General features: G+C 39.4%; 2 protein-coding genes across 5 annotated transcripts in view; both read left to right on the top strand.

Moving 5' to 3' along the window:
- The window catches only part of LOC101142148 (amphiphysin), a 247005-nt gene that overhangs the window by 196392 nt on the left and 38499 nt on the right, over positions 1-12114 (top strand). For all 4 annotated transcript variants that reach the window (XM_055347647.2, XM_004045328.5, XM_063708477.1 and 1 more), the window contains exons 13-16: positions 2205-2228; positions 4553-4576; positions 7439-7471; positions 11914-11970. In XM_055347647.2, coding sequence (XP_055203622.1) covers positions 2205-2228; positions 4553-4576; positions 7439-7471; positions 11914-11970 — 138 coding nt within the window. The remainder of the gene's footprint in view (positions 1-2204; positions 2229-4552; positions 4577-7438; positions 7472-11913; positions 11971-12114) is intronic.
- Positions 4596-7274, top strand: LOC134756428 (uncharacterized). Its single transcript, XM_063708479.1, has one exon. The coding sequence runs from the start codon at positions 4781-4783 to the stop codon at positions 6608-6610; it is 1830 nt and encodes a 609-aa protein (XP_063564549.1). The 5' UTR covers positions 4596-4780; the 3' UTR covers positions 6611-7274.

Raw genomic sequence — 12114 nt, 5'->3', positions numbered from 1 at the left:
TGGAGTCTTACTCTGTTGCCCAGGCTAGAGTGCAGTGGTGCGATCTTGGCTCACTGCAAGCTTCACCTCCCTGGTTCACGCCATTCTCCTGCCTCAGCCTCCCGAGTAGTTGGGACTACAGGCGCCTGCCACCACACCTGGCTAATTTTTTGTATTTTTAGTAGAGGTGGGGTTTCACCATGTTTGCCAGGCTGGTCTCGGACTCCTGACCTCGTGATCCGCCCGCCTCAGCCTCCCAAAGTGCTGGGATTACAGGCGTGAGCCACCATGCCCGGCCCATGCTTCATTTCTTTTGTGGCAGATGCAAAGTTTCTGCAGTGGATGCTGGAATGATTAGTGGGTGAGATTTCATAGCATTTCGGTCCACAAGTTTGAATCAGGAGAGAAACCTCTTTTATGTTAATTCATGATTACATTAATCCATAAATCATGAAACTGTGTGTGGCCTTATGACTAAGAGATTCTTCAAAATTAAACAAAAATGACCTTGGTTTAATCTTCAAAAGTCTTAGTTCTGAAGGACATATATCACCGCAGTGAGGGCAAGCTGTGTGTGTCCCTATGCTCTTCCTCAGGGCTAGGTAATAAAACCCTCTAGCCTCCTGGTGGCCATAACTGAGTCATTACACTATAGTTGTCCTGCAGTCCAGCTTTGATCATACCTCTCCTCTTTTGCTAAGAACAAAAGTCTTGACTGAATGACAAAAAAAGCATAGCACTGTTAGGTCTGCCTGGTTTCTTTCCTCTTCACTCAAAATGACCTCCTTTACCCATCACCTGACCCCATGTTTTCAAGTGGTGTTCTTGCTGCTAGCAGAACACCTCATCTTGTGATCTCTGCAGTATCTGTGCACACTAATGCATCCTTTCATGATCCTGAGGACTGATAAACATGACATTTCATATTTCCTGCCTTCCTTTTAAAGAAAATAACTGGTGATGTGTGCATTATACAGAGACATGCACTAGCTTTTATGATCTTTGATTCTTAAGGGGCTATGAAGCAATGAAATGAGAATCATCTAGATAATCAGAAAACATATATTAGATCCATGTGCAAAAAACTGTGGCTTTCCATGGAGCTGTTCTCTCCTGTCTTAGTCATCCTATGAGAAGATGCTAAGCAAGAGACCAGGCAGGCTGCATGGAGATGCAAGGCAGGCCATGCAGAGCGGTTAGAACAGGACCCAACCAGGTGGGTGGGTATCAGAACCACAGGGCCCGCTTTCTATAATACAGAGCCCAAATGAGGCCTCTGCAATCTCAACCGAAAACCATCATATTTTTAAGGTGGGAATGCCAGGCTCTCTAGTTTGCTGTTGACATTTAGTAGTTCAAAATAAGTGCATAAACATGGATCCATTCTAGTCACAAAGACATGGGCATAATGGGATGTGGCTTTAGCAGCAATTCTCAATCGTAAAGGAAATAGAAAGAGAAGTCTTCCCTACTCCCCTCACCCATAGTGAAAGCCATTTGAACCATCTGGCCTCACTCCCCGGGATTCATAAGCTTTATAATTAAAACACCAGTAGTAAGTGTAATTCATTCATGTCTTAAGGGGTGCTCTGCCAATTTGTATGATTACCAATTCATTGAGCAGTGTATTATCATCTAATTTAACATATTGAAGAACTATTTTTCTGGGGCTCATTTACCATCAAGCTGGTCATCCTATATCCTCTTGAATGAGATGGGAAGGATATAGCATTAGCAGTGATTAGGGCCTGCATTTCCTCAAAGATGTGACAAGCTCTAATATTTGGACACCTTCTTTACTTCATTTTAATGAGGGGTGTGTGTGTGTGTGTGTGTGTGTGTGTGTGTGTATTAAAGTAACCTCATTTGTGTTTCAAATATAGTTTTCTACTCACATAGTGAAAGTTGAGATTGATTAGACCTGTGCTATCCAAAGCTAAGTGCCATTTAAGCTTATATTAAGTATAATACAATTATGTAAAATTTAAAATGTGGTTTTGTTACCCTAGCACATTTCAAGTGCTCAATAGCCACATGTGACTGGTGGCTACCATACTGGATAAGCACAGATATGGATCATTTCCTTCACCAAAAAAAGTTCCATTGAACAGTACTGTACAAAATGCTTAAAAAATGCTTATGATTTCAAGAACTTTTGTCACCTCAGCATTTTTTTATGTTTTAGATTTGTATAACTAACAGTATTTTTGTTTATTTGCTTTCAGACATTGCCCTGGGACCTATGGACGGTAAGCCACTAATAATTCTGTTTTCATGTATCTTGATCCCCAGAAATTTGGAAACCTTGTTATATTTTATTTCATTTGCAACAGAAAGAAGACTCATACATTTAATGATGATATAGTCCCCTAGAATGATCATTAGGCCACTGAAAGTCTTGAGCATTATCAGAACCGGAAGATGATGGTGAAGGAAGAGTACAGTGGACCAGACTCCTGGGTGAATAACGGTCAATAATTTGAATAATGGTCAAGAGTTTGGCCCTTTGTTTCTTTCTGTGGTGGTTGGTGGCAAAAGGAGCTGTTGCAGTGAAGGACACACACACTTAAATAGAAGACAAGGAAAGTGTGAATGAGAAAATGGAAGAGATGGGCTACTTGGCACATGGAACCATTTTTAAAAAAATGATTGTATTCAATGAAGCTTGGGTTAATAAGAACTTGAGTTTTAGAGCCAGATAGCCCTGGATTTTAGTCCAAACTCTACTACTCATAACCTTGAGACTTTGAGCAATTTCTTTTCTTTTTTTTTTTTTTTTTTAAGACAGAGTCTCGCTGTTTCACTGAGTGCTGGAGTGCAATGGCACTGTCTCAGCTCACTGCAAGCTCCGCCTCCCGGGTTCACACCCTTCTCCTGCCTCAGCCTACCAAGTAGCTGGGACTACAGGCGCCCACCACCGCGCCCAGCTAATTTTTGTATTTTTAGTAGAGATGGGGTTTCACCGTGTTAGCCAGGATGGTCTTGATCTGCTGACCTTGTGATCCGCCCGCCTCAGCCTCCCAAAGTGCTGGGATTACAGGTGTGAGCCACTGCGGCCGGCCTAAGCAATTTCTAAAACTCTCTAAGCATCATTTTTTTCTCATTTATAAAATAAGGGTAACGATGCCTACCTCAGAAGGTTGTGTGAGGTTTAAATAAGATAATTGTAGAGTATGTAGCATGGTGTCTGGTGTGTATCAATAAAAGGTAGATGTTATTACTGATGTTTTTTCAGCTAATCTGATGTGTAAGGATAACTACTCCATAATTTAGACTTGGGAAAGTGTCACAAACAGAGCTTTGTGGTGGTCTTATTGGTGCTGTGAAATTAGGTGATTGGTCACACACCTCTACAGCCTCATATCCCTTGGAGCAGGGTCTTTGTTTTAGAAAAGCCCTGGTGATGTGGTCTTAAGAACTCAACTTAAGTTGTATGTTTTCTTCTTTTATTGTGAGGCAGAAAAAGGAAAGTTCGATAGATCTAGCTATTCATGGGCAATGCCACTTCTGAATTGACATTGCCACTTTCTTTCTCCCTTCAAAACAAAAAGATGTCTGTCCCTTCCTTCTGCAGTCGCAGGGCTCATACTGCACTCTTTAAGATCCTTGGAGCATCAAGGGAAGTGCTCAAGAAAGGAGATTGAAAATGTCTATTAAAACCACCAATGACTAAGTTATATCTTCTCTAGTGAAAAGTTTTACTCATATATTCACAAAAAGGCATGCATGGATTGATGTTCGAGTCATTTGAATTCTAACCTCAACTCTGTGTTAATTTCCTTGGAGATTAAAAAGACAATGCTATTTTTTGTTATTCCAATATTTTATATCTTTAGTGGAACTGTAACACATTTTCCTTTCCTAGCTGGGAGGGTATGGAGAGGGTGAAGGTATTGTCTAAAAAGAGCTTTTGAACATTTCAGAGGACAAACTTGCTAGGAATGGTAGTGATATCAAAATGCAAAACAACAGCTTTCTGAACATAATTGCTCACAGCTATTAATCTTCTCAACTTTGCAAGATTTTTTCATTATGTGGAGAAAATGGCTGCTAATTTGGGGGAATGACATCAAGAGAACTCTGCAGGCAGTCGGACTGGTTAATATCAGACCATTCTCCATCTAAACACCCATCTCAAAGACAGAGCCAAGTATAGGATGAGTTTGGGGAATATTTTCTTCTGATACTGTGTCAAAGTGTGTGCTACTGTGTAATTTCTTGACCTCTAGTGCTTGATCTTATTCCGATGTTCTCAAACTTGCTTATGTGTTTGAAACTTAGCATTTCAGAGTCTGCTAAAGCAGAAGTCATATACTAGCCGTAAAACATCCTTGCTGATGCTAGAAGGTGAAAGAGGCTTTCTTTGTGTTTCAGTTGTGCCTTTTCTACGGTGGTCTTAAACAATTTTGGAACAAAAATCATTCCTATCACAAAACAAGTTGTAAAATTTGTTCCTAAACCAGTAAAAGCTATAGCCTTCAGCAGAATATTGACTCTAGACAGCATAGGATTTTATTGTGTTAGTGAATTTTCTTCTCTCGCCTTATTGTTACTATTTTCTTTACCCATACAGACAAGCACTGATTTGGTACAGCCGGTAGGTAAATATCCAGAACATTCTGGATTTTTTTGGTATTTGATATGCATTACATACATAGTGTATTTTCTAGAATGAACTGTTTCCCCATGGCATTGCTAGTCATAGATTTAAACTTTAAGCCAATGAATGTAATCACTTTCCAGTTTGGTTTTACTGGTGCTACTCGCCTGAAGAGCTTTGTGTTTCTCATCAAATCTTACCATGTTCTGTTTCATCTTTTGTTTTTGTTTTTTTTCCTTTGCTCTTCTGCATACTTTAAAGACTGACTCTTCAGAAAGTCTTTCCTTGTGTAACCTGATCATGGAGGAAACTCCAGACAGTGGGTTGGCCGAAGAAATTCAAAGATCTCAAAATGATATAGGTGCATTTACTTGGGGCCCTGACGCTAGTACAGACAGGGTCAGCCAAGAAATTACCTCAGGTGGGTTTGGAGAAGACTCTGCATGTCCCTCCGAAACAGAGCAAGACATAAGATTATCCACCAGACTGCTTTCGTCTGCTGACTGGCCCACTGTAGCTGAAGAGGGTGAGCATGCCCCGGGGCCAGCCTTTCCAGGTGGAAATGAACAACTGCCCCCAAAGCCTGCGCCGGAGGCTGGAGTTGCCATTGCTGCTTGTGTGGAGATGGAGCAGCTGTATGACCCACTTGACTCAGACATGCCAGCCATGGACACAGCTGGCCTGTTCAAAGAAAGTCATGAAGATATGAAGAAGTCAGATGAAGAGGAAGAGAAACAGAAGATAGAAGATTCTCTGTGGGCAGGTGTAGAGGCGTGTCAAAAGGTAGACACTGGAGCTATTGATATCAAGACACTAGAAGGTACAGAGGAATTTGAAGAGAAAGCATGTGAAAGGACAGGAAACAGAGTGGTAGAACTTCTTAATACCATAGGAAAGGAAGATCATAAGACCTTAAAAATTAATGAAGCGGAAACTAGAAAAGATCTAAGAGCAGGGTATAAGGAAAGTACAAACACCAATGAAAATTATTTTGAGAAAACTGACCTATTAGAAAAGGACATGGAAGGAGGAGATATGGCAAAAGAACTTAGTGACAGAGACCAAGGTCTACATGATGGAATTCAAAAGGTAATCAATAATTGTGGAATGATAGAAGGCTTTGGAGCCAAACCTGCCAATCACCCAGATATCTTGAGTCCATCTCTCCAGACCTACTCTGTATCTAATATTGAAGATGGCAGCCCTGAGGGATGGGATTTCACTAGAAAAGACATAAAGAAAAATGCAATAGACACTCCCAACCATGATATGATATTTTACCCAGCACAAGACAGTACAGATGCTGAAGAAATTCAGTGTGAGACTGTGTTAAATGCTCTTGTAGGTGACAGGGATAAAAATCAGGCTGTTTTAGCAATAAAACTTGAAGTAGAAGCTCAGTCTAGGACTGACCTTAATTATTCTCTGGGAAGAGATGCAAACAGAAGAGATTTATGTTCATGTAAGGCAGAAAGTTCACTAATAGAAGGGTCTGAAAGAACAGTAACTGAGAACCGTAGTCATACTGTTAACTTGCCAAGAATTGCAGAGATAGACTCTTGGGGAACAGATCCAGGTCAAATCTGGCAGCCAAGCTTGGATTCAGCAACGAATAATTTGGATATAACAGGATTCTCTGGTATACCAGATGGCCAAGCAAGTGGATTTGCCAGTTGTCTGGATTCTATTAACCACTGGCCTATCAGAGATACAGAAGGCTTAGATAATAGCTGGACACATTTAGATGTAGTTGAGCACAAGGAAGAACTGAAGGTGGACTTACTAGCAGGTGATTGTAGGGAACAAGCCATTGCTAGCTGCTGGGAACAAAGCCAGGAGATAGCAAGACCATTGATTTTGGGGACCTCCTGGAATGCTAGCACTGAGAGTTCTGCTAGTTCCCGAGACCAGGACATCAACAACTCAGATTTATCTGAAGATGAAATTGCTAACCAGAGATATGGATTGTTGTACCAAGAAATAGAGGCTGACAAAGACGAGGTACTTACCCTGGTCTGTAGCATAGACTAGCCAAAGACTTCTGTAGGTTCTGTTTTTCCTCATGTCTCTCACCTACTTCATTATCCATCACTATCTTCTAGGAGGCCTGATCTCTCTAACAGATTGTCATGTACTTCTTGAAATCTGTGCAAACCAAACACAAATAGGTTGACCAAAAAAAAAAAAAAAAAAAGCAGCAGCATCAACAACAACAACAACAAAAAGAACCCAACAACATAGACACATACACACAAAGCAGAATGATTGTGTTGGGAATTAATGACAGTCTATGTTACCATCTCATTTTCTGAGTTTATTCTCCCTACTTTCACTTTTACTATGCAGGTACTAAAAATGTGCTAAACCAAGAGCAGCACAGACTAATTTACTGTTCCTGAAGTGGTTCCGCTCCAAAAAGAACACACGAAATGTTTCAACCCAGGCCCACTGAAACTGTAAAATATCATAATTGCTGTTCATCAAAATGATGCATTGTAGAAACGCTGGAAAAGTTTCTTCCAGATTCTATCAATGGCCTGAAAAACAAGCAATTTAACTCCTAATGGCCCTTTTCTGGAATCATCTTCTCGTTACAGAGAAAGTGGGTTTTGGTTGGCACCAAGCAATAATGCAGCAGCAATAATTGTAAAATTAACCTTTCTTTTTTTTTTGTCAGCCTATTTAAAATCATACAATGTGGCCTTTGCATTTCCTAAGTTCTTTCATGCACAGCAACCTTTTGTATTATTTTAAAACTTGTGATAGTCTTTATTTTCCAACTTGTCTAATGGATATTTACTGGTCCTACAAAATGATAATGAAAAATAATAACACAATCTGATTTTCGTTTCTGTTTAGGCTTCTGGTGGTTCATTTAATGGATTCACACAGGTAAGGAATCTATTTTCTTACAAGATCCATCTGCTGAGAATGATGCACATTTTTTTCAATGTGGTTTGGTTCTCTGTGCCACTAGTATAGCATAATGATTAAGAATATCAGCACAAAATTGGACCCCACTACTTACAGACTGAGTAATGGAAACAGAATAGTAGCAACATTGTATGATTATTGTGAAGATTAAATGAGATATGCAACAGAGTGTTTAACCCAGCAGGCTAGCACACAGTAAGTTCTCCCTGACTTTAGTTTAGCTTTTATTAATATGATTAGCTATACCATGGGCTTCTACCTTCTACCGATTCCTCTGCTAGAAATTAGAAGTTGTTCTGATCTGAGAGATCCACTGGATTCAGCTGTTCGAAAGAAGAGCTAGGATTGTTTTGAACTAATGAGATGGACCTTTAGAAAATGTGAGAGGGTTTTAGGAGCTTCCTTCTAGAGATTCCTATAGGAGCCACACTGCACAGAGCCTTACCTCTTCAGCAGTTCTCCAGGAAGGAGCTGTTGGAAGATCAGAAACCATATGCTGGTTGTGTCCAATAAGGCAGTATTTTTCTTGAGAGTCTGTGAAAGAGAAACCACAAGATGAACTGTCCCATTAGGACAGTGTATATGTATGTCCCAACAGGTAGGCAGGTGTAACCTGTGTAAAAGCCCGGCCACATGGCTCTCAGGCTCCTGGATCAGTTCTGACAACCTCTTCAATGGAGACCTCAAACAGGATTGTCTGTGATGCCTGCTTTGCCTCAGAATGTCAGACATGCACAGTTTCTAATAATTTAGCATTTAGAATTCTCTAAATACATATTCATAATATATTCATAAATAGAATTCTCTATTTAAAGGTTTCATTATTTTCCCATATTACCTGTAAAAAGATAAAAACCCACTGATATTCCCACATCCAAATACAGATACACACAAATACAAAGAGAGACGTTAATGCATCTCTTCCATCTTCAGAAAATTCCTTTGAAAGGTTATGATAGGCACTGTCATCAATTTCTCATTCTTTTCAGGTTTGTATTTCCATCAGAGTTATTAATGCACATAATTTTAAAAGTAACAACTTTTATAAGGGCTTTTATTTTAAAACTTCAGATCATCATACACTCCCTTCATTTCCTGTTTCTTAGAGGTAAATAGTTTCACTTCCTTCAACAAATTCTCTGTTTCCGCCCTATATGTGTGCATGGGTTTCTTATAATGCTGCTTCTTGATTTCTAAAGTATTATCTTTTGACTCATCTCTCTGGAAGGTGAAGACTTAAAGTATTTGCCACCTCCTACCCACCCAATTCGCCCCCTCTTCTGCTTCCTGCCCTTCCTCTGATAGAGTTCCATCAAAGCCATCCGGGCAATCTGTGGTAATGTAATAGTGATGAAAATGCTATTAACAGCCAAGTCATGAATTTCACATTTTGTTTCATGCCAACTTTTTGTTTTCCTTTGTGGTAATAATTGTGGGTCTTATTTATTTGCCTTTTGATTGATATCCTTAGTTTTCTAGGTACTTATCACATACTCAACCCCATACTCTGTAGTTATACAAATCTCCTATTTTGCTGAAAACACTAGACATTCAATCAGTTTCATCTTCTTGAAGAAATTGCCTATCTGTCCTCCTCTTCTGGGCTGTTGTGGTCTGAACTGGGTACTCTATGACTGTGACTTGCTGTAGAGCTGTTCTCACTGGCTCTTCCATCCTGTTGGTCATGGGGACTGCCTTCACCTCTCTTTCCTGTCCTTCCACTGTTTTCTGATGCAAGTTTCCTCATTTGTGGTTTATTCATTCATTTGGGTGGAGCACAACCTCCAGTAGCTTTCTGAAAAAAGTGTATACACGGAAGGTGTATATTTGTGACCTTACACATCTGAACATGTCCTACGTATATATTAATATACTGGACTGCTAGTTTGGGTATTATATTCGAAGCTGTAAATCATTTTCCCTTAAAATTTTAAAGCCATCGCTCCACTCAATCCTACCACCTAGTGTTGCCTTCAAGAAACTGTCATTTTGATTCTTGATATTTTGTAAGAAACCTGCTTCCTCTCCTCATTCTTTCTCTCTATCTCCCTCCTCCTACCTCTTTCATCTTCCTTTTCTCTCTTTCTCTCTGGAACTTTGTAGCATCTTCTTTTTGCTTCAGTGTTTCTGAAATGTTTCAATGATGGGTTATGGTCTGAGTCTCTTCATCCACTGTATAAGCCTTTTTAATCTCAAAATTTATGGGTTTTGGTTTGGGAGAATTTTTAAAAAATATTTCATCGCTTTATATATTTTTTTCCTTTGTTCTCTCATTCCATAACACTTCTATTTTTCATATTTTAACTTCCTGACTAGTATTCTATTATTTTTTCTTTGCTGTTTCCTTTTCTTTGTTGTCTTTCTCTACTTTCTCTGCCAACTATTCTAACAGGTTTTTCACCCCTATAATTTTTTCAATTTCCAATAACTCTTTTTGTTTACTGCATATTTATTTTCCAATAGCATCTTCTTCTTGTGTCATGAATGATTCTCTTCCATTATATCTCTGAAGGTATTCATAATCATTTTTGAATTATTTTTGCAAAATCTTTGTTTCTTCCTCTTGCTTAACCCTTTCTATTCCATCTCTCTTTTATATTTGAGACTTCTCAAATGTTTGGTGATCTTGACTGAATATTCATATTTAAAAGTGGGATGCTGAAAAGCTAACTGGAACCTTGTACAGGTAGATAGAGTTCATTGACTGTGGGCATTGTTGCAGGACTTTCTGGCTTATCTTTTCTGTTGGGGAGCCACTGAAGTCAGATTCTTTAGGCATTTTTTTTTTTCCTTTGGGCTGGCCAGATTTCCCAGGGAAGATTTATTTTGTCTCCTGTCTGTGAAGTTCAACTCTGACTACTAGTGTAATGGAGGTGATTGGGGAAAAAATGGGAGCAGAGTGGCGAGAGAGGGGTGCATGGTCTCAATATTTATTATGTAAGTACTCAGTGCTTCTACCTTCCTGATGTGCCTGTGTGTTCCCCAGTCCAGGGACCCTGTTTCAGCCTCTATATAATTAATCTCAAGTCTTCTGCTAGGGTAGGCAAGGATGTTGCTTGGTGTTCTTAGTAGGTAAGAATATCTTGAGGTCTGATGACTTTGTAATAGACTTTTACTATTCTTCTGTTGTTACCACCACCCTCACTCCTGTTTCCTATGGCTCTTTATGCTTCTAATTTTTCGCCACTGGGAGTTCTAAGGAACAAATTGGACTGATTTGCAGCATTTCTAGCATCACCTTAGGATACAGATTTCTTTGATCTACCAAGTTACTACACTTTCATCTGCTTTCCAATTTCAACATTTTGTTGTTTCTATCTTTCTTCTCATTCTTTTCATTCTTATAGGTTTATGCCTTAAAAATCCCTTTATTGTTGTTTAGTTTGGATTCAGGAGGTAACAGAGGCAACTGCATGTGTTCAAAACACCATCTTCAACCAAAAGTCACTGGCTCATCTTTTCTGTTAGGCATCCCCTGATGTCAATTTCTTCAGGCATTTTGTTTTTTTCCTTGAGCTGGCAGATTTCCCAGGAAAGACACTTGGGTCTCCTGTTTGGAGGGTGCAAGCCTGGCTACCAATGTAATGAGAGATGAAGGTTCCTTTAGAGATCACTTTTCCTTTAGATTTCCTCCAGCTTGATTTGTTTAGGTCAATGAACATATTTTATGAAATGTTAACATATGGTTCATACATAACCCATAGAAGGAACACTTAAGTAATATAGTGAGATTGAATTCACAACATTTAAAAAGTTTAAATTTTGGAGCTTCAACCACTAACTTCTGATTTGATATCAACGGCCAGAAGAGAAGCTGTGGACTAAAGATGCCCCTGAAGCCAGTGGCCTTTGTTTAATGACTCTCGTAGTATTCTGCTAGCAGAGACTTATATTTAGAATAACTATTATTAAAACTTACTTTTGCGTGTTTTGACTTAATGATTTAAAATAAAAGGGGACTTGAACATGTTTAAAATAATATTTATTGAGGCCAGGCATGGTGGCTCCCACCTGTAATCCTAGCACTCTGGGAGGCCAAGCTCGGCAGATTGCTTGACCCCAGAAATTCGAGACCAGCTCGGGCAACATGATGAAACCCTGTCTATACAAAAAAATGCAAAAATTAGCCAGGCGTGGTGATGTGCGCCTGTACTTCTAGCTACTCAGGAGGCTGAGGTAGATCGCCTGAGCCCAGGGAGGTGGAGAATGCAGTGAGCATGATCATACCACTATACTCCAGCCTGGGGAACAGAGGAGACCCTTTCTCAAAAAAAAAATTAGATAGATAGATAGAGTGTCGATAAATAGATAGATGGATAGATAGATAGGCAGACACAATTGATGGTAGCTAATTTAAATATCTTTAAAAAAGATCTTCTATTTTTATCCTTGATTTTCAGCCCCAGGATACTTCATTATTCACAATGCAGACAGACCAGAGTATGATCTGCAGCTTGGTAAGTTGATTTGGGTTTGTGCTCTCAGGAAGTTGTTAGTTATCACTGAATGTTCTAAAGCTGATCATTCTAGGCTGTCTAGAGTTTGAATATCCAGAATGTGGTTTCTGGATCCTGTACTTTTCTAGAAAACAGGAGAGAATG

The sequence above is a fragment of the Gorilla gorilla genome, chromosome 6 (assembly GCF_029281585.2).
Source record: "Gorilla gorilla gorilla isolate KB3781 chromosome 6, NHGRI_mGorGor1-v2.1_pri, whole genome shotgun sequence".
Taxonomy (NCBI): Eukaryota; Metazoa; Chordata; class Mammalia; order Primates; family Hominidae; genus Gorilla; species Gorilla gorilla.
This window is presented reverse-complemented; position numbering and strand designations above follow the sequence as displayed.

Excerpts from the sequence above, each read along its gene's own strand:
- LOC134756428 (XM_063708479.1), top strand. The coding sequence starts at position 4,781 with ATGTTCTGTTTCATCTTTTGTTTTTGTTTTTTTTCCTTTGCTCTTCTG.